The 20,448-nt window shown below is 47.9% G+C and overlaps 7 protein-coding genes across 7 annotated transcripts; 4 read left to right on the forward strand and 3 right to left on the reverse strand.

Moving 5' to 3' along the window:
* Positions 1 to 208: 208 nt before the first annotated feature.
* Positions 209 to 3,855, reverse strand: EDB82DRAFT_488953 (uncharacterized protein). The gene is made up of 3 exons (XM_065608341.1): positions 3,482 to 3,855; positions 3,289 to 3,423; positions 209 to 3,235 (listed from the first exon to the last, which is right to left on the reverse strand). The coding sequence occupies exons 1-3, from the start codon at positions 3,734 to 3,736 to the stop codon at positions 284 to 286; spliced, it is 3,342 nt and encodes a 1,113-aa protein (XP_065465723.1). The 5' UTR covers positions 3,737 to 3,855; the 3' UTR covers positions 209 to 283.
* Positions 3,856 to 4,632: 777 nt separating this feature from the next.
* EDB82DRAFT_471845 (uncharacterized protein) lies at positions 4,633 to 6,947 on the reverse strand (the record flags this gene model as incomplete). The annotated part of the gene is made up of 3 exons (XM_025729745.1): positions 4,633 to 4,738; positions 4,805 to 6,392; positions 6,515 to 6,947. 3 exons carry the CDS (start codon positions 6,945 to 6,947, stop codon positions 4,633 to 4,635), a joined length of 2,127 nt encoding a protein of 708 aa, XP_025588939.1.
* Positions 6,948 to 9,620: 2,673 nt separating this feature from the next.
* On the forward strand, positions 9,621 to 10,158 carry EDB82DRAFT_521107 (uncharacterized protein; the record flags this gene model as incomplete). Its single annotated transcript, XM_025729742.2, has 2 exons — positions 9,621 to 9,699; positions 9,764 to 10,158. 2 exons carry the CDS (start codon positions 9,621 to 9,623, stop codon positions 10,156 to 10,158), a joined length of 474 nt encoding a protein of 157 aa, XP_025588937.2.
* A 1,409-nt stretch (positions 10,159 to 11,567) lies between these two features.
* EDB82DRAFT_69822 (O-ACETYLHOMOSERINE-lyase) lies at positions 11,568 to 13,581 on the forward strand. Its single transcript, XM_025729741.2, has 6 exons — positions 11,568 to 11,757; positions 11,896 to 11,950; positions 12,002 to 12,085; positions 12,144 to 12,503; positions 12,560 to 13,219; positions 13,269 to 13,581. Exons 1-6 carry the CDS (start codon positions 11,708 to 11,710, stop codon positions 13,422 to 13,424), a joined length of 1,365 nt encoding a protein of 454 aa, XP_025588936.1. The 5' UTR covers positions 11,568 to 11,707; the 3' UTR covers positions 13,425 to 13,581.
* A 1,509-nt stretch (positions 13,582 to 15,090) lies between these two features.
* Positions 15,091 to 16,480, forward strand: EDB82DRAFT_471848 (bacterial low temperature requirement A protein-domain-containing protein; the record flags this gene model as incomplete). Its single annotated transcript, XM_025729740.1, has 2 exons — positions 15,091 to 15,244; positions 15,300 to 16,480. The coding sequence occupies 2 exons, from the start codon at positions 15,091 to 15,093 to the stop codon at positions 16,478 to 16,480; spliced, it is 1,335 nt and encodes a 444-aa protein (XP_025588935.1).
* A 769-nt stretch (positions 16,481 to 17,249) lies between these two features.
* Positions 17,250 to 18,768, forward strand: EDB82DRAFT_69955 (uncharacterized protein). Its single transcript, XM_065610033.1, has 2 exons — positions 17,250 to 17,651; positions 17,712 to 18,768. Exons 1-2 carry the CDS (start codon positions 17,554 to 17,556, stop codon positions 18,580 to 18,582), a joined length of 969 nt encoding a protein of 322 aa, XP_065465724.1. The 5' UTR covers positions 17,250 to 17,553; the 3' UTR covers positions 18,583 to 18,768.
* Positions 18,769 to 18,835: 67 nt separating this feature from the next.
* Positions 18,836 to 20,157, reverse strand: EDB82DRAFT_488976 (uncharacterized protein). The gene is made up of 3 exons (XM_025729738.2): positions 19,372 to 20,157; positions 19,218 to 19,310; positions 18,836 to 19,164 (listed from the first exon to the last, which is right to left on the reverse strand). The coding sequence occupies exons 1-3, from the start codon at positions 19,814 to 19,816 to the stop codon at positions 18,959 to 18,961; spliced, it is 744 nt and encodes a 247-aa protein (XP_025588933.1). The 5' UTR covers positions 19,817 to 20,157; the 3' UTR covers positions 18,836 to 18,958.
* Between the last annotated feature and the right edge of the window lie 291 nt (positions 20,158 to 20,448).

Genomic DNA, 20,448 nt, shown 5'->3' on the forward strand with positions numbered 1-20,448 from the left:
AATTAATTCTGTTAGGCACGATAGGGGGTGACCGTTGCGCCACAACAACCAAAAGATTGACCTTATACTGAACACTGGTCAGTTAAGCCCCCTACAACAGCCTAATACCCTGCTGTAGCTCCCCGAGCTACAGTGGTTATAACAAAAAATTTCCCTCATTATATATATTATATTTAGACTATAGTATTACTTAGAATTAAAGAATTATATTTATACTTAATTTATTATATACTATAGTGCTTTTATTATACTATATACTCCTTAAACTTCAAGATGAACTTTTTTACAGAGCATTCATGTCTGGGCTTATGAGCTCTTCATATACAAAGCCCCAATCTTCCTCGATACTTAGCAATGCCCCGGCTTTCGCAAGACTATCTATGTCACTCCTCTCCAGCTGTTCCAGATTAAAGTCCCGCTTCTTATTCTCTGCGTGCACGGCTTTGAGACGCTCGTCTGGCGACGCAGGAATCTTAACTCGACGTACAGAACGCCGTCGCTTACCGATACTATCAGCCTCGCTGTTCTTTTGGAAGCGCTCGAACTCGGCAAGGAGAGGAGCGGTGGGGTTCTGGTTAAAATGGGCCTCGCGGCAAAAGAGGTTAGTTTCAGAATACCGAGGGCCTTGAACGGCACCGATGACAGGGTTATTAGTGATTTTAATGTATTGGGTGTCGAGATAAGTACGGCGGGCATATGTGGCATCCTCAAGCTCCGAGTCGATGTCCATATCGTCTCCGTGTTCCGCGCCGGGTGGGTCCGGCTCCGGATGCGGAATTAGTGGTTGTGGACGGCGGAGTCGCCGTTTAGTGCCGGGCAGAGTCATAAAGTGCGACTCCGGCGCATCGCGCTCATCTATAGAAAGGATAAAACAGCGACCAGTGGCGTCACCTATCGCTAATTTCGAGGTATCAGGAGAGAAACCGCCCCAAGCAATAGGCCCTGGTGCTGTAAGGATGTTTCGCATGAAAGGCTCCTTCAGCCTACGTATGTTCCACACCTTGACTACACCATCACTGGATCCTGTGTAAAAACGGTCAAGACTTGTGTTCCACGCTGTGAACTTGACGCCTGTATCCTCCTTCTCGCGATCTCCATAGTACTCTTCGATAGGTTTTCCATGCGAGAGCGTGTGGATGGGCTTATCACCCTGCGCCGTATCCCAGATGTAAACCTTGCCGTCAGTGCACGCGGCACTGACATAAGCGTGCCCACACGAGTTAGGAACAAACGTAAGTTCATTAATGTCGGAAGCGTAGCAGTCAAGTGACTGGTACTGGGCATATCCACCACCACCCAGACGTTCCTTATCACGCTGGAAGATGTGGACTAGCGTCTTGACTTTGTTGGGGTTAATGCTTAAGCCGTTCGGCGTCGTTGCAGCAATAAAACGTTGTAATTTTGGGTGCCAGGCAACCTCGAAGACGTTGGCCGTTGAAGCCGTAAACACATTAATTCGCATGCCTTGTTCCGCATCCCACAAGATAATTTCTCCTGATGTCCTTCTGTCTTCTGGGATTTCCAGATCATCCCCACTGAAGCTTCGAGGAGAGTATCCGACCAAGAGCAAGTGTTGGCAGCCCGGGGCTCTCCCCCATTGCATCGTTGCTGGGAAGTACGCCCACTTGTTTGACCCTTCAGCATCAGTTCTCGAGCAAGAGAAGGTCTGATACGTGCTGTTTGCCTCATTCCCCCTTTCGACCGTATATACTCGTACAGCATCAGTTGGGGAGTCTGCTGCTGTCGCCACCCGGCCTGACCGGTCCTTTGCAGCAGCGACAAAATTAACGTTGCCAGTGTGTTGCCATGTGGCAATGGCCTCCATGTGCGTGCCCTGAGAGTCGACCTTCCAAATCTTGACTGTCTTATCAAAACTTGAGGTATACGCTAAATTATCATCCGCATTGTAGTCAGACGAGACGACTGAAGAGTATAGCCAAGGATCTTGGCTCTGTCGCATGGCCTCTGTCGAATTCTCTCCTTTTTCGACCAGGGGACGAGGTATTCGATGGTCTGGAAATGCACGCAGCGTGCCTTTGCTAGTCGAACAGAGGAGCAAATTTCCCGGTTTGTTGTATTGTTGGTTGTGCGTGTCAGAGTGGGTTGTCGTACCGCACAAGAAGCTTTCATTAGAGATCCAAGTGCCTGTAGTGACATCTCCAGCGCAGTTCGTAAACTCAGCTACCACCTCCAGATCATCTTCACGCAGCGTCTTGAATTCTTGTTGAAAGTTCAGGTATTGGCGGGTCCGCTGGAATCCCTGATTTCCTGACATCTCTCGAGCCATAAGCAAGGACGAGAACCTGCTCGCCCTTCTTAACTGCCCCTGGCGTTTCTCAATCTGTTGGTTCACAGGTTCACTAGTTAATGACAGAACTCGCGGAACTTCAACTACTCGTCCTTCCCATAGATCCGCCCCAAAAGCATTCATATCACGCTGAGACCGTCCGCTTGGTGCGGGTAGAGATTGGCCTTCTAGCCTGACCCATTGCATCAGGGTTTCGAGAGTGGGCTCCAAGCGCTCGTTCCTAGATCGCGAAAGCTTTTCTGTGATCTCGGCGATCTCTTGGGGTGTAAAGTCGACATGGTATACAATTGGTTGTGACGCTATACTGGCAATGCTAGCATCAACTGGAAATTTCGTACCCGCCTCGATGGCTTTGCGATGTTCCGCCGTGAGATAAGGCTTCTCGACAATTTGGTAGAACCGATTTTGGGGGTTTGGTTCTCGGCGTTCTCGAGACTTGCATGGCTGCCGGTTGATGTATTCAGGAATCTCTGGTTCCGGCACTTGCGGTGATTCGTGCGTGGTGAAAGTGCAAGAAGAATGCGGCTCCCCAAAAGTTCTTGGCTCTTTAATAAGCTCGGAGTACTCTCTTAGAGCTTCCACTTCTTCTAGCTCCGGCAAATCTTCCGAGTCTTCCGACAGTTCAATCACTTCCAGCTCCGGGGACTCTTCTGGCACGTTAACTGCTCGAAATTGTGGTAGCCCTTCTGACTCTTCAACCTCCTCTAGCTCTGGTAAGTCGTCCGACTCTTCTGAACCTTCTGAGTCTTCCGACCCGTCAGAGTCTTCTGACTCATCTGACTCATCTAACTCATCTGATTCTTCTGTCTCGCTGGATTCGTCTGATGCCTCAGAATCTTCAAGTTCTCGACGTTGTGAAACGATCGGCTGTATTGATCGCCGGGGCAGCTGAGGTGTCAAAAAGGGCGTAGGGGATACGCGGAACTCCTTGAATGGCGTGTTAAAAAAAAACGGCCTAGTCTTGGAATCGGACAACTCACCAAGCCCTCTACAAGCTCTGCAACGATACTGCGCGCCTGAGACCTGAGAATACCCAGGTCTGTCTCGCTCAGATAACCACAGGTTTCATCCCATCGTCTGCGGAAGAACTTGCTTATGCTGAGTACTGTAACTGCCTTAATTGCCTGCGATTAGCGTTGAAGCACGTTGCAGTGGGAAACTTCCCTTATTTACCTTGATCGTGAGCGCATGAAGATGGTAATCGTCGCGCTTGAGGCCCGAAATTGCATTCTGGACTAGAGGATACACCTGTTCACGGAGACATTCCTTTACGCTTCGTTTACGCGGTAAGGGCTGCTCAATGCGTTGGCGTTTTGATGGCGGTTCGTCGGTAGGCCTGAGGGTATCCAGCAAAGGAATGGGCGCTGTCGGCACCTGGCCATGGTTAAACAACGATCTGGAGACCGTTGTAGTCAGCCCAAAGCTCATGAGGAAATAAGCTCAAGATCATGCAGAGATAAAGTGCAAATCAAACAAGATAACCTTTGACGCGTAGTATACAAAGATGACGGGGATATATATCACTTACCCCATTGCCCCATTTAGCGTTGTTGCGGTGATAAGGTAATTAGGAGGCATAAGAAGGAGCTTAGTGGGCCTACGGGATGGAAAATAGATAATCCAGAGTGCTATATATCGCTAAGAGTAGAAAGATTAGTAATATTATAAATTTTAACTACTTTAAGCTCTTCATATATTTAAAATCCTTAGAATACCTTATAAGTTTTATTATTAAAAAAAAAAGTAATTAATAAACAGATATATATTATAAGTTTATATAATATTAAGTTGTAATAAGGATAGATCTCAGTTAGTATTTTAAAATCTATAGAATTAGAATTTAACCTTCAAATCAATTGCAATAATCAAGGAAATTAACATGTAATTGCTGAGGTTCATTTGCAAACATAAGTCTGGTATAGAGCGATAGCTTGACATACCTATAGAATGGAGTTATAACACATTAAGAAAGGTGTCGCTGTGCTAACAAGCCTAAATGTTAACCAATTAATAATTGAATTACCTTTCGCATTAATATAATAATATGGGCCTCTTTCTCCTATACCCTCACAGTAATCAAGTATAAAGAAACAATATATCTCTATAAACAGCACATTGCCTCATTAACCTTGTAAAAGATAAACTTAGTATCTCATTAGTATTTCTGGCATAGCAATAGCAAATAGTTGTCTACTTTGCATTATAGTTATACTATACTAATTATATACAAGTTCAAGCCGCTCAGTGACCCTTGAACACATACGTAAAACATTTAATGCAGCTGTAACGCCAAAAATCACATATTCGGGCTACGCTGAGATCTTTTATAGCTTGTTCTTTCCAATAGGCTCCTGGGCTGCAAGCTCCTCGTACATGCGGTCGATATGCTCTCGGTAGGCCTTGGCGGCCTGGGGACGCTTCAGCTTCAGTCTGGGAGAGTTGCCATGTTAGCTGATATGTTCTTATAGGGGAGTTGAAACGGGTTGGAAAACTTACGTAGGAGTAAATATGCCGTTGTCAATGGTGAAAGGATCAATATCAAGGTGGACATTGCGCACTTTCTCAAAGCTGTTAAATTTGTGCTTCTTGCCAATGTCGTCGAGGACCTTGAGGAACTTGGCCTTCACCTTGGGGTTATTGGCTGCAACACGCAGATCCGCGACCTGGTTGGGGGTGATGGTCTCCTGCAGGATCTTGCTAGCGAATGGGGCAAAGCTCTCCACATCAATGCCAAAAATCGCGACCAACGAGGACTGAGTGCCGTCACCGTGGACGAAAGCCGCGTTGACGAGGCTGGTGCTGCCCATGTAAACATTCTCGATACGCTCAGGGGAGATGTACTCGCCCTGGGCGAGCTTGAGGACGTTCTTCTTGCGGTCAATGATCTTGAAGCGACCCATCTTGTCCACCTCGCAGATGTCACCGCTATGGAACCAGCCGTCGGCATCCAGAGTCTTGCGGGTCTCCTCATCGTTCTTGTAGTACTCACGGAAAATAACAGGACCGCGGAGGAGAAGCTCGCCACGAGGGTTGGGCTTGTCATCCACAGTGTAATCGAACTCGGGAACGGACTCGAGGCAGAGTTCCACACAACACATGGGACCGCCGATGTTTCCAGTAGTGAAATCACCTCGGGCCTGGATGGAGCCGACAGCGTATGTCTCGGTCATGCCAAAACCTTGTGCAAAGTGGTTGGCAAAGGCGGCACGTAGGAACTGCTGAACATCAGGATCAAGTTGGGCGCTGCCACTGACCATGCTGTGAACCTTGTCCATGCCCACAGCGGCCTTAACCTTGGGAGTCCAGATTCGGTCGTACAAGAAGTGGGTGTTGGAAGCCTTTCCTGGCGGTAGTCGCATATTGGCTTTCTTGGTATCGATAACACGTCGGGAAAGAGCGCCACGGACTCCATCGGCTTCGATAGTAGCTGTGCGAATGGCTGAATTGAAACGGTTAAAGAGTCGAGGAACAGAGATGAAACCAGTGGGCTTGAGGATCTTCATATCGTCAACCAAGCCCAGGATGTCACCCCGGAAGAAACCAATCGCAGCACCCTCAGCGACAGCAATCTGATCAATGAGTCGGCCATAAATGTGGGCAAGAGGCAAATACGACATGTGAGTATCCTTGGGGCTCACGTTGCCGTTCGTTCGGCCACCTGCGATAGCAGAAACGGCGTTTCCGTGAGTGATCAAAACACCCTTGGGGTTACCAGTAGTACCAGAGGTGTAGTTGATGGTGCAGATATCCTCTCGGGTAGGGGGTTGAGGTGCACGTCCAGACTTGGCGCCAATCTCCTCAACCTGAGCCATGGAAAAGATCTGAATTCCATGATGAGAAGCAATCTCATTCAGGACAGAGGCTTTGGTGTGAGAAGCCAGTTCACCCTGCTCAAGGGGATCGAGAGACACGATGAGTTTCAGGCCTGGAAGTCGAGGCGACATCTTGAGAAGAACAGGGATATGGGGAAGAGAGCAGACAACACAGGCGACCTCGGCATGGTTGATGATGTATTCTGTTGTGTCGGGACCGAGAGTCTCGTAGAGTGAGACTGAATACAGGGATTGAGAAGCAGCGCCAAAATCTATATAAGAGCATATGTCAGCAATTGCAATCTCAAATCACATTTTTGTATGCAGGTTCAAGGCGTATGGTCCTAGATCCATGATGCGACGCCGTGACCACGAGGGGTAGGGGCAGCCTTACCAGCGATCTGCCACTCAGCTCTGTTCTGCGACCACAGACCGACGCCGTACTTCTCGGGCGCATAACCAATACCCTTGTGAATCTCAACAAGACCAGCGCCAAAGTTCTTCCTTCGGACGTCAAAATCGGCATAGGTGATCCAGTCGTACTTGTCCTCCCACTGCTGAGTCGCCTGGTTCCAATGACGGGTTCCGAGACATTTGGAATTAGGCCACTTGCGCGCACTCCTGTTTAAGATGTCGTGTGTCGAGTTGATATCAGGCTCGAGGGAAGTAACAAGCGGGCCATCGCCAACTGCCCAGTGCCGGTAGGCGGCGGTTCGGTTGGGCCTTTCGGTTCCAGCGACTGGCACGCCGTAGGGACGACCAGGAGGAGGAACTGTAGTGAGCTTCTTGTACTGAATGTCGTAGTCTTTTTGCGTTTGGAGCGCCATCGTGGATGATGTCGGTTTCTTTTGGTAAGTTGGAAAATTGTAATGGTTACAGTCTGGCGAAGCGAGGCAAGACAAGGTCAAGACAAAGAGACAAGAGGCACAAGAAAGATGCCGAGTCGCTTGGAGAGGCGGGGAAGATGGTTGAAGCTGTTGGCCAAGCGAGAGAGCAAAGAGGCGGAAAAGGGACGTGGAATGCAGGTATTCGGAGGAACACAAGCACAAAAGTAAGGATGAGCGAGTCCCTTGCAGACGGGTGGACGGATGGATATCACGAGGCGCAAAAGACGAAGGAGTAGGAAAAGTAAAAAAGAGAAAAGATAATGAGAAGTCAAAGAGGAACAGGTTTAGCTTTTGAGGGATTGGCAATGATTGAATTACTAGGTAGAGTACCTAGTAGAGAGTAGAGCTATAGCCCAGCCTGTCGACGCCATAGGCTTTGACGAAGGAGTCCCACTGGTTGAGGGAAGGGAAAGTGGATGATGGGGGACCGAGGCGCGCCGCGACGCAGAGTCACGTAAAGTGCTTGTGCCTCGGCAGCCCCAGATTTCGTGGAGTAGCACTGCAGAATAGGGAGTAGCGTCACCTGGGGGAATTTCTCGTATCCCTGATTCCCCGCGATAGTTGATGAGGGAGTAGTTGGTTGCGGGACATGGACTTTATTCAGTCAAGTGAGCCGAGGATGTTTGATATGGAGAAATGCAGTTGTCCATATGCAGTTCGTTGGATTAAATCCTTGTTAAAAGGCTACTCCGTACTACCTCTACTTTAATATGCGGGGAGGGAGAAATGTGAAATGTTTTCTCCTGTGACATTCAGAGTTGTCCTTTTTTCCAGTTCATCAACATTTTCTCCTCATGGGTCGGGACTCACATGCACAAAAGGTGATATATGCTCAATATTGTCAGCAGCCAAGAATAAAGGGTACAGCTGAGTGGTAATACCGTAGGGCACATGCAGTAATATACCCATACTTCTCATCATCCGCTGAACTCGTCAGCACCTTGTTAACCCCAATTCATTTCATGACTGGCCACAGGTCAAGACGCTAAGAAGGTCCTCCCGAAGGCCTGGAGATCTTTTCTTTCCCTTGGGTCCATCTGTCCAAACAAAACATGTCTTGCCCCCCCCCCCCCCCCCTTCGAGAGCAAGTCCGGTATGCTCGGGTCGGTTTTTTCGGTTACATGTGAATTTGCATCAACCGATAACGATATAACAGTACAGAAAAGGTGGCTGAGAGGAAAGGGATAAAGGATAATTGATTTTTAAAAAATAGCCTACTGCCACGTTATTGTGACCTCTTGTATATGACTGGTTTATATCGGTAGCTGACTATTTGGTAGTATGTTTTCTCTGTGTTTGTGTTTGATCGAGTCTCGTCTCTACACAGACAGCGCAATACATGCATGGCCCACACACTATTTCGTATCCGACCGAGTCATCTTCTACTTATTATACAAAGGTCCAGCTCTTGGATGCAATCAATATCAATTTGTCCAGATGGGGGGTTTTTTTTTCCCTCTCTTCAGTGACACGTGCATCTGTACAGTACAGTACAACGGTCCAGGTACTCAGACAGATGCATAGTACAGCGTTTATCGGCAGTCTGAGCCATGCCGATCACCATCACGTACCGTCGTCATCAGAAAGAGTCGTCGTGTCTCAGAACTGAACCGCCTATGCTGCACATCAAGAGCGTCGCAATCGACACTCGTTTCGGCAGATAGAATGGTTAATGACTGGCTTGCCTTGGTTGAGTCGCTTCTTTGATTCTGGTTCAAGCATTCATATATAAATTGTTAACAAACTATTAAACTTTGTAACGGTATTCATCTTAAGGTACCATCCATCATTTAGCCATTCAGGAATAACCTTTTTGTACTCTACGTAATGCATAAACGAAGATCTACCGAGATCTACATACGGTAAATCCGTGGTGTTGTTAAAATTGCGGATGTTTTAGCTACAGCACCCCTTTATAGATGTTCCCTCTATGCGGCACTTCTTCGCATAACTTGACTTGCTCTGAACATAGTCACCAAAATGTTACTATCGACTCTCCCAACGCATAATGAAAAAAAGAGGAGCCTGCCCCTGGTTTCTTAATTGGTTTTGGTTTGAGAAGCAACGACTGTTTCATATTTAAACGTGCCCGCCTTGTCTCAGGGCCCCCGTCGTCCAAACGTTACCTGATGCAACAGTGCAACAGAGTGTTTCCCTTGCCTATAGTTTAAAAAGAAGGTAAGAAATAAGGCTTTGCTTTGACCTACTATACAGTAATGTTTTGGACCATCTAAAAAAAGATTATCCTTCTGTTTCTGTTGATTTGCTGTTTCTCTTAGTGGCCCCTTCCCTGACCGGGTCCACGGTCTCTTTCTCGGGGGCATCTCCTCTGGATCGTCCACACCCCCCACAGGCCTCTTTTGATTTATATAGTCTATGGCCAGTTTCCCACGCCTTGCCCATCGGGCCTATTTCACACGAAGACCTCTTATTTCTCTCTCTTTTCATCTCTTTTCTGACCTGACTTATCCTTAGGGTACTTTTTTTCCTTCTTTCCGTTCTTTCGTAATTTCAACTTTTTGCATATTGATTATCTGCTACATGAGTATCTATTGCTAAAACTCTTATGCAACTCACATTCTCTTATTCTCCCTCTACTACAATATTATCATGATGGGTCGTGTCGCTTTTATATCTCTGCGAGTTCTGCAGCTAGCTCTATCTATTGCGAGCATCGGCTTGAGCTCATATGGTGCGTCCCCACAATCGACTTGGACTGGATGGGTGAATGGATGGGAAAGCTAACCATCTTCAAGTTGTCCACGATTACGACCGCAGAAGTCGAGGCTCAGCGCCTTCACCGTTTTCCTACCTCTTGACCTCGTCCATCGTTTCCATCGTCTCCATCGTCTACCTCGCGATCGCTCCTCTGTTTGTCCCGCGCCTCTATCATCAATACGCCGCCGTTGTCGTCGAAGCCGTCAATGCTGCTCTTTACTTCGCCGGTTTCATCGCCATTGCTGTCTTCATTGGGTCCCTCATTATGTGTGAGGGAACCGTCTGCTCGTGCGCACGCGCCGATGCCGTTGTTGCTGCTGGCCAGTTCACGGTGTGGATCACGACAACGGCCTTCACAGCCAAAGAGCTGTTCCAAAGGACTTTCCAGGAACCCAAAAAGGACATCGACAACCGAGAAATGGGACAGGCATAAATGAGCATGACATGCGCCTTAAGAAACGGCACAAATTATACATGTTCCAGTGATGAAATAAATCTCGAATACAGGAAAGGATAAGACTAGAGGAAGGCATTTTTACGACGGGCGTTTGGGCATCTGTTTTTCAGGAAAGGGATACTGGCAGTGCCTTTATCGATTGGACGGCCTGGTCATGCTGTCAAAGGAGTATATCGGCGTGGATACCCAACCCAACCTCCTGCCTGAGATGGGAACATTATATTATACAGCGGGGGTAATTGGAAACTCTGGCATTTTCTGCTCTATCATTTAATCGTCAGTCATCTTGAATTTCGGCTAGATCGAATTACTTCAACTTAAACCAGAAGGAAAGTTGAGCCGGACTGGCTTCTGGTTCATTCAACATGTTTGTTACTTCTCTCAATTCCATTTACGTGAAGTATAACACGGGGCGTTAAACAACCGTAGAATCGACAATCGGCAAGACTCGAGAACCGGTAGCATATCAGAATCGAAAGAGGAAGTACTAATGTCGTACGAGAATATGTCAGGTGAGAATATGAACAAACAGCTGGGTCCTCGATCTAAGCTACTCGGGTTTATAGTCGGCGCCGGATGAACGGGCCGGCCGGCAGCTTTTAGGACGGGAGCTTTTTCTATTTCTCGGTATGGTTTCTCGTCTCTTTTCTTATGCTACTATGCAGGAATTGCATCATTAAACCTAGGCTTTAAGTCATGATGGATGGGCCCTCTCATTCATAGGAGGATCTATGTACTAATGTCCACAGGTCCATGCTTTTATAGACTAGTGAACTGCTTTACAAGTGACAAGTACTCAAGTTCAAATCATAGCAGTGCAAGATAGTTCTTACATCTATCTATCTAATACCTTTGTATGTAATAGGTAAACAGTAAGCGGCTATAAAGTCTCTGCCATTTTTGTCTTGTTCCTGATCAGCCCCGCAAATCAAAAGCTTCTCTCGAAACCTACAATTACTTAATGTCAACTCTAACAACGGCATTGCCTAATAAAAACATAAAGAATTCCGACCGAGATGAATATTAGACAAGGAATAAACGGTTATCGGCGGTTCTCGGATATAGTTCAATATCAAAGATCCAATGCCAATGCGGCCGTTTAAACAAAAGAGCGACAATCAAGCTTTGGACGCGGTAAGTAGAAATGGTCATGACAGCTCAACAGTGTGGGGGAGTGGAAATGGCGTGCTACGCGGGGTCTCTGGGCACTACGAGTCCATGCCTAAAAAGGCTTGGGATGTTTAGGGAGAGCTTGAAGAAGGGACCAAGAGGTGTTTGTTGAAGGTGGGCTAGGCCACTTAGATTACCTGTGGTATGGCAATGGTATGGTATCACATCACTGCGGTAGTAGCAGGCTGGGCTATGAGCTGAGAGAGGAGGAGAATTGGCAAAGAGGTATAAAGAGCAAGGCACAATCTACCACAAACTTACACTCCTTTCTTCCCTCTTCTTTCTTGACTCTATAGACCGGTCATCTTAAACTTCATTACCTTGGTACCTCAACTTTCATTGCCTCGTCTTCATCATGTCGGAGGAACTTAGCAAGAATTTTGAGACATTGCAGCTCCACGCGGGGTACGTTTGTCTCGGCTCCGATCACGGAGTATTGCTCAATATTGAAGCTATCTACACAACAATGCAGCTGCAATTGAGCAATACAATGTCGGATGCTACACTGTATAGATCACAATTGAACTAACTGAAGTCTCCTAGAGCCGAGATTGATCCCACTACTCGCTCTCGAGCTGTCCCAATCTACGCCACAACTGTATGTTTTGACAACACTAACATAAAGCTCGAATGCTAATAACGCTCGCAGAGCTATGCCTTCAAGGACTCTGCCCATGGCGCCAGACTCTTTGGTCTCAAGGAGTTCGGCAATATCTACAGCCGTATCATGAACGTCAGTCAACCCCCTCTGGACAGGCCAATACAAAAACATTACTCTGACACCTTTCCAGCCCACAGTTGACGTCTTCGAAAAGAGAATAGCCGCTCTTGAAGGTGGTGTCGCTGCCCTCGCTGCCTCTTCAGGCCAGGCAGCTCAATTCCTCGCCATCAGCACCCTTGCTCAGGCTGGCGACAACATTGTTTCTACTTCTAACCTCTATGGTGGTACTTATAACCAATTCAAGGTCTTCTTCCCTCGTCTCGGCATCAACACCAAGTTTGTCGACGGTGACAAGCCCGAGGATATCGCTGCTGCTATTGATGACAAGACAAAGGCTGTCTATGTTGAGAGTATTGGTAACCCCAAGTATAACATCCCTGACCTTGAGGCTATTTCCAAGGCTGCTCACGAGAAGGGCGTTCCTGTTATTGTAAGTTGATAAACGGATAGCCTGGTACATAGGATATTCTAATTAATGATTGCTAGGTTGACAACACCTTCGGTGCTGGAGGTTACTTCATCCGTCCTATCGACCATGGCGCTGATATTGTTGTCCACTCTGCCACCAAATGGATTGGTGGCCACGGAACTACCATCGGAGGCGTCGTCGTCGACTCTGGAAAGTTTGACTGGGGCAAGAACGCTGCTCGCTTCCCTCAATTCCACGAGCCCTCGGAAGGCTACCACGGCCTCAAGTTCTACGAGACCTTTGGCAACATTACTTTCATCATCCGTGCCCGTGTTGAGATCCTCCGTGATCTCGGCTCCGCGTTAAACCCCTTCGCCGCCCAGCAACTGCTTCTGGGTATCGAGACTCTCAGCTTGCGAGCCGAGCGCCATGCTCAGAACGCTCTGGCTCTGGCACAGCACCTCGAGAAGAGTCCTTATGTCAGCTGGGTTTCGTACCCTGGTCTGGAGAGTCATCCGTACCACGAGACGGCTAAGAAATACCTGAAGAGAGGCTTTGGTGGTGTTCTTAGCTTTGGCGTCAAGGGTGGTGGTGCTGGCAGCGAAGTTGTTGATGGCTTCAAGCTTATTTCTAACCTTGCCAATGTCGGTGACGCTAAGACATTGGCCATCCACCCCTGGAGCACCACTCACGAGCAACTCTCCGATGATGAGAAGCGAAGCTCTGGTGTCACTGAGGTATGTTGCCTGAACCCTAACCCGCATGCATCTGGCTAACAGTAAGCAGGATCTTATTCGAATCTCTGTTGGTATCGAGCATATTGATGACATTATTGCCGACTTTGAGCAATCTTTCAAGGCTGCTTCAGATGCCACCACCAAGGGTGCGAAGAAGGAGATCCCCCTTGGCGATAAGGAAGCCGAGGCTCCTCTTGCCCCTTGAATAAAGGTTTGATGTGTAGACAAGGGGGAGTGGTTTTGGAATGATTTTGATAAAATACCCACTTAGGCTTTGAGAAATAAGAAAGGATGATTATTCTACCAACTAGTTTGTTTGAACATATTTTCTGACATACCAAGTTACATTAAGCTTCTATTCGTCCCATGAATTTGACTGCTATAGTAAAACTCGTACGTGTGTTGTCGATATCCCACACGTCACAATCCATTCAACGGATAAGAACCACTTGGTTGTTGCAGGTCTCAGCACTGTAGGATGTATCAAGCATTCTACCCAGCCAACGCACATAGGTAAGCATGAACAATCTCAGCACTATCACTATTAATCTTCAAATCCTAAGCGCTTCTTTGTTTGTCTTGGCGGTTAACAATAGCCATCCCCCGGAATCTCACTCGCTCCCCCTGGTGGCAAGCGTGGAGAGAAATAACTCTGATTCCCCTCCATCCAAAGGATAAAAGTCGGACTGCTCAAGTAAAGACCTATAGATGTTCAGTCCGCTTTTCAAGAGGTAACGTACGGTACCTCTTTGATGGATTCTACTTCGTTGCGAGTATACAAGGTAGAACCACTGTACCCGATGGTCAAAAGAATAATATCTTTATGATGCGGGGGCTTTCTGTCGTTTATATAGACACATAAAGAGAGTTCGATCCATGATTTGGATTTTCCTGATTCGTACCACTCGTGAGTTAAAACTGTGTGTATTGTGAAGAGCTTATTTCAACCCTTGACACTGGGCAATAACTTACGTTATGTGAAGTCTCATACAGAGTCTCTTGGTAGGGATGTTTGTAACTACTCACGATCCCAGCTATATGTACGCACGTGTTAGACTAACAATTCAGTATTATTCGTGGCGGCTCGCTAACGATCTAAAAAGAGGTGCAAGCTTTACAGTAATTCCCCAATAGTGCAACAGAAGAACAATTCAGTATTATAATCAATTCTACATCCAACATCCAAACAACATCGCATATATACGACTAAAAGATATTAGTCTTACAAAGGACTTATTCAGGAAAGGTTCAGAAAACGTTGTTCCTCTCGAGGCATTCTAGCAGATAGAGTATAGGGTAGATTATAGAGTATGGCATGAGGTTCAACCACCCTGCTCCGTATAGTAGTTCGGATTTGCTTTGTCATCTCGATGGCGGGTTAAACAGATACTTTTGTTTGCGTATAGACTAGATGGGATAGAGGTGAGTTGGATTGGTGGTTGGTGGAACACAACAAGGCGGGGGATCAACATCAGAGCGGCCGACCCTGGATATTAGTGGCACAAGCTTAAAGCCACTTGAAAGAGAACTTATAAGAAGATGAAAGAGAGTGCCCAGTATTAGTGAATATTAAAGAAGAAGGGTTCTGAAGAATATCCCGCTTTATGTAACAAGGAACCGAATGTTATGTAAGAACGCGATAGCCTCTAATATTCACAGCCAAAGCAGTGTAGGTAGCATATCAGTAGAGTTTTAGCCAACCACCATGAAATAGCTGCATGCGCATGTACATGGCTTGGTAATAGTCCAGTCAGCTCAGCTCAGCTCTCCGTTTTCACCTAAGACAGGAAGGGGTAAAAACGCTTAACAGGACCTAAACCTCCACCCCAACTTCATCTTTACTCCTCACTCTCAACCTCAAGAAGCACAAGATGAATTGCAACGAGCTTCAGGAACACGCCAGAGCAGATTGCTTTCTTGTCAAGAAACCAAGGGCGCTGCAGTGGTTCTACAAAGGAGAGCTTCAAAAGGAAAAGGAAGAGGAGCGTCAGGCGGGACGGTTTGAGCTCTTCCTTGACCTTCTATGTAAGACAACCCCCCTCTTTGTTTCGGGTGAATAAGTGTTAACTTGGGTTTCGAGATGTTGCCATTGTTGCGAACTTTAGCGATGAGCTCGCTGAACACCCTGACGGAGCTCATTTGGCAAAGTACATTCTCATCTTTGCGCCGGCCTGGCATATCTGGGCCGATCTTCGCGAGATCATGAACTCGTACTATACTGATGATATCCTACAGCGTCTAGTCATCCTCTGGGTCATGGCTCTTCTTGTACTTTACGCCAACAATGCCAACGACGCGGATGTGGATATTTCGGCGATGCGCACGACTGTTGGAGCGTATCTTGTTGCACGCTTCACTACGCTCGCTGTCTTCCTCATCACCTCATTCGCAGCGTATCAACATCGTGCTCAAGCTCGAATCATGGCCGGGTTCATGTTTGTTGGTCTGCTCATCACCATCCCCCTCTTCTTGGAGGATATCAGTATTCACGCAAAGGCCGCCATTGTCGCTGTGGCAATATTCTACCAGGAAGCAACATGGGCGCTTACTTTGAGCCCCTGGATCAAAGGCAAGCTGAAGTTGACATATAGCACGGCTGTGGACATTGCGCACGAGATTGACCGCATGGGCGCTTTTTTCATCATCATCCTCGGTGAATTCGTGTACAGCATCATTGTTGGCAACAAGACGGGAATCGGCTTGACTTCTGGCTATGCCAAGGCCGTCTGCACACTGGTGATAGCGTTTGTGCTTAACTGGATCTACTCAAGCGGCGATGGCAGCGTACAAGCCATACATCCGATCCGGCGATCAGCTTGGACAGCCTTTGGCTTTTTCCTCCTGCATCTCCCACTCGCAGCGTCGTTCCTAATCGGAGGACACGTCGCAGCTGCGAGCACGGCGATAGAGGAGTTCGAAGATGGACAGCGCTGGCTTCTCGGCGGAGGGCTTGGGGTCGGCATGTTTTGCCTCTGGGTGTATGGGATGCTATACCGAGTAGAGGGCGAGTGCACGCTGCTCATGGGCCAGACTCTACGGATTGGTATGAGATTGGCCATTGCCATCGTTCTCATCATACTACCCGAGTCACATAATCATCTTAACGCCGAGGACTTTATGTTTGTTGTCATGGCTTTGTTTGCGTTTCTCTTGATATGGGAGACTTTGGGAGGTTTGTCCAAGACATCAAAGCTCTTTGAGCCTTGGTCGGATAGACATCCGCCGCCCGAGGAGGATGACAGAGAAGGCTTGGCTGCTTAGCTAGTAGGTTGTTGTCATTACGTACCTGTATATGAGTGGAAGCTTTGGAATATTTCGAAAAGCACCGCCACATCGATGAATCGCCACGGATTGCGTCATGCGTGGCGCATGCTGTCAATGCGAATGCGGCTCTCGTTGTCCACGGATCTCCGTTGTCGAATTTGGTTGTGATAATTTGTAATTCTGTATTGGAAGAATGAGACGAGAGGCAGCCGACTACGAGATATTCCCGTACGCCGCTCTCTGAAACCTATTTGAACTGCGACTACGAACTAGTCCAGGATTAGCAGTGCATGCGCAAGAAAGAAGCTTCAACCATTAACCTGCAGCTCTGGACTGGTCCAATTTACCCCGGGCAATCTTGGCGCATGTCACTCACTTTCTCTATGATTCGTTATGTTGTTGAAGAGAAGAGATTTTGGTCTTGGATGATTTCAGTCTTTAAAGAAATGGTTGGTTTCTAGAGAATGAATATTGGTTAGGATGAGCTAAAAAGAATAGAACAAAATAGAAGATAGACTGCTTGCTATCTACAGACAGGAACTGTCAGTTAACATCAGTCTAAAGAAAAGGTGGCTGTGCTATCTACAATGACAGCTTCTACACCAATGGCGTCACCTGCGCTTCACATTCGGGGGAGGGGCTACTGGGGTTTTGGGTAATTGCCCCTCCAGCTCCAGCACCATCACATCACGTCCGCGGGTGGCGTGAACCGTGAGTGACGAAAACTGAAAGGAAGCTGCGAAACACTCAAGGTCACAAGTGGCAGGTGCCGGATTGTCAGGGACCTGAAGAGGTCAACATGTACCTACACTTAAATAGCCCGACCATTCTTAAAAGAGACCTGCTTAGTAGCCTTTATTCCAACCTTATTAACTCTTGACTCTGAATCGCATTTCCCCTCTTTACTTTACTTTAGTACCTTAGTATACTTACTTATACCCACCTACTACATCATTAACTGCCAACTCTTGATATTTCTCAACCTACCAACAAACACCTTGCACAATCCTATCGTCGCACTCTAGAAACAACTTCTCTCCTCGTCGCATACACTTTCAAATCCTACTTCCATGGCCGATTTCGCTCCTCCAGCTGGCCCGCCTCCTCCCAAGGCCCCCGAGGTCCCTGCCGGATGGGCCGTGCGATGGAACGACCAGTACAAGGAATGGTAAGAGCACGCGCATCTTTATCTACTAGCGCATCTTTGTCACTAACATTTGCGCCCCAGGTTCTACGTCAACGTATACACGAAACAGTCCCAATGGGAGAAACCTACTGCCCCCGTCTTCCCTAATGATGACGGTGCGCCCGCCGGTCCTCCTCCCGGATACGAGCCAGGCAACACGCCTGTAGTTACAGACACCAAGAAGAACCCCTATGAAGATGTCACAGCCAGCGCCGGTGGTTCATCTCAAGACGAAGACGCCAAGTTAGCCGCTCGGCTCCAAGCCGAAGAAGATGCGCGTGCGCTCAGTGGCCCTGGCGGCCCAGATGTTCCTGCAGGATATGGCGGCTCGAATAGCCCGTTCCCCCAGAGCAACAGCCCTTATCCTCAACAACAAAGCGGCAGCAGTTACCCCGCAGAACTACCCCCGAGGGACCGGGGTGCTAAGAGTGGCGGCTTCCTAGGAAAGCTGCTCGGTAAGGGCAAGCAGATGGCTGACAAGCATCAACAACAAGGTGCTCATGGTGGATATGGCGGAGCTCAGGGTAGCATGGGTGGTGGTTACCCTCAGCAGCAGTACTATCCTCAGCAACCTCAGGGTGGCTACCCAGGACATGGCCCTCCTATGGGCTATGGCGCTCAGCCCCATTATGGTGGTGGTTACGGCGCACCAGGTGGCTATGGTGGATATGGAGGCGGCCCCGGCTACGGCCAACATGGCGGCGGTTTCGGCGGTGGTGGTATGGGAGGTGGTCGCAAACCGGGAGGTGGGGGTATGGGCATGGCAGGAGGTGCTGCTCTCGGTGCCGGTGCCGGTCTGCTCGGTGGTGCCATGCTCATGAACTCATTCGACAACGATGAGCAAGATGCCTATCAAGACGGTTTCGGTAAGTTTCTGACCCAAAATCCGTATGCGTCTAAAGTGGTGTGCTAACTGTTTATACAGAGGACGGTGCTGATTTCGACGGCGGTGACGAGTAAACACTGGATCGCGCTGTACACGTTTGATTGAGTAGTATGCTTAGTATGGTGCTAGATTGGGATAGGTTTGCTACGCCTTATGACTTTTGGAATGACAGAGAATTGGGTTTTGGATAAACAAGCGTACCACTACATTGAGTTATCATATTAGTCGGTCCTCGGTCAGAATCTCAGACTCGAGACAATATAAATCAATCGAATAATGATATCCATCTAACTGCATATGATGCCATGTCTTATGATGTTGCCTCTCTATTACCCACCGATATGTCCTGGAACTGAATATCCACCTTTTGTCACTGTTATATACTTTACCAGTTGTGAATGTTTTACCGTCTCACGCCCTGGTTCTTAGAATTTCCGCCATTGTTGGATGCGGCCGGGCTGCCGCCCTCCTTGGGCTTGGAACCAGCAAGGTACGCAGCCATGTCGAAGTTGGTAAGAGGGTTGTCACTAGAAGCCTGGCCACTCATGACACCGCTCAGGGCACTGTTCTTTCGCTGCTCTTCGAATTCGGCACGCATTTCGGGATCCACTGTGACTCTTGTTAGTATAAATTGGATGCAGAAAGGGGACGGTAAGACATACTGCTGTCCATGAGCTTCGGCATACCAACCATGAGACCCAGACTGACAACAGCCATGAGAATCATGGGGTTCTTGAGGATGGAAAGGACGGAAACTAAAATCATGTCAGTATTGTCATAAAATCAACAGGTCATCTCATAGTGGTGGCGACTTACATTGAGGCCTCTCCATAAAGTAATTCTTCCCTCCAATAGCCCGAACCTCAAAGCCCCTGCCCTTGGTTCCCTCCTTTACAGGCATAACCTCTCCTTTGTTGTTCCAGTCATTACCTCTAAACGTCTCCCACGCACGCACAATGCCCTCGCCACCCTCCTCAGGCTGCACATCGATTCTCACCGGGTGGAACGCGTCCGTTGGGCAGTGTATGTCAGCGAGGTACGATCCAGGCGTGACATTGTGGAAGACAAATGTGTTGGCAGCAGACAGAGGAGCCGAGATATGAACGCCTGCTGAGGAGAGCGTTGCGTGCGTCGAGGCGGGAAGGGTGAAGGGGTTGGGCTTTGCGGGGAGGTAGAGCGTTAGAGAGTCGGAGGCGAGAGCGGCAGGGAGGGCGAGAAGCGCGGCGAAGAGGGCGCTTGTATCGAAAGTCGTGAAGCGCATTTTGTTGTATTGGCGTTAGGATCGACAAGGCAGAGGAAGAGGAAGGGAGGTAGAGATGACGGTGATGATGGAGGTTGATATTGGCAAGTTGTGACGTTTCTAGTGTTGAGCTGTAGAGACCAAGTGGGCCAATCAGAGATGCTTAAGCCGCGGGTGTGGCTTGGAGCCGATGCAGCCACCGTCAATATCAATCATTTTAAGATCGAGTGCAGACAGACAGTACAAGCAGAAATATCTAGCTAGCTGTCGTTAAGTACGTTAGTCTTTTAAGTATAGGATAGTTAGAACGTTGACTCCTCAAGTTAAATTTCGAAAAAAAAAAAAAAAAAAAAAAAAAAAAACTGTCATGGTTAGCAAAGCTTCTTTCACCTCGGCTAACCTTGTGTATTTCGTCCCAGAGCAGATTTTTGAGACATGCCAGCGCAAGGGGCTGGCTACCTTACTACTCATCACTATAAAAAGAAGAATGCAAAAGCCCACTCACAAAGAATAAACTCTCAGCATGACATGAAAAGAGTGGCATAGACGCTCATCTAAATTACGCTCTTCTAAAAACTATTTATTTGGGTATCGAGTTCATCAAAGACGCATGAGTCCACTCCTTCGTTTCCCGTGATATGAATCAGACATTT

This window comes from Fusarium venenatum, assembly GCF_020744135.1.
Source record: "Fusarium venenatum strain MPI-CAGE-CH-0201 chromosome Unknown EDB82scaffold_1, whole genome shotgun sequence".
In the NCBI taxonomy this organism is placed as follows: Eukaryota; Fungi; Ascomycota; class Sordariomycetes; order Hypocreales; family Nectriaceae; genus Fusarium; species Fusarium venenatum.

Bases quoted from the DNA above. Each gene is read 5' to 3' on its own strand.
- EDB82DRAFT_488953 (XM_065608341.1), bottom strand. From the start codon at position 3,736: ATGAGCTTTGGGCTGACTACAACGGTCTCCAGATCGTTGTTTAACCAT. The intron at 3,424-3,481 runs GTAAATAAGGGA...CAGGCAATTAAG, and splicing joins TTCATGCGCTCACGATCAAG to GCAGTTACAGTACTCAGCAT. The intron at 3,236-3,288 runs GTGAGTTGTCCG...ACGCCATTCAAG, and splicing joins CAGAGCTTGTAGAGGGCTTG to GAGTTCCGCGTATCCCCTAC.
- EDB82DRAFT_69822 (XM_025729741.2), top strand. From the start codon at position 11,708: ATGTCGGAGGAACTTAGCAAGAATTTTGAGACATTGCAGCTCCACGCG. The intron at 12,504-12,559 runs GTAAGTTGATAA...AATGATTGCTAG, and splicing joins AGAAGGGCGTTCCTGTTATT to GTTGACAACACCTTCGGTGC. The intron at 13,220-13,268 runs GTATGTTGCCTG...AACAGTAAGCAG, and splicing joins GAAGCTCTGGTGTCACTGAG to GATCTTATTCGAATCTCTGT.
- EDB82DRAFT_69955 (XM_065610033.1), top strand. From the start codon at position 17,554: ATGGCCGATTTCGCTCCTCCAGCTGGCCCGCCTCCTCCCAAGGCCCCC. The intron at 17,652-17,711 runs GTAAGAGCACGC...TTTGCGCCCCAG, and splicing joins AACGACCAGTACAAGGAATG to GTTCTACGTCAACGTATACA.
- EDB82DRAFT_488976 (XM_025729738.2), bottom strand. From the start codon at position 19,816: ATGCGCTTCACGACTTTCGATACAAGCGCCCTCTTCGCCGCGCTTCTC. The intron at 19,311-19,371 runs GTAAGTCGCCAC...ACATGATTTTAG, and splicing joins CTTTATGGAGAGGCCTCAAT to TTTCCGTCCTTTCCATCCTC. The intron at 19,165-19,217 runs GTATGTCTTACC...CAAGAGTCACAG, and splicing joins GCCGAAGCTCATGGACAGCA to TGGATCCCGAAATGCGTGCC.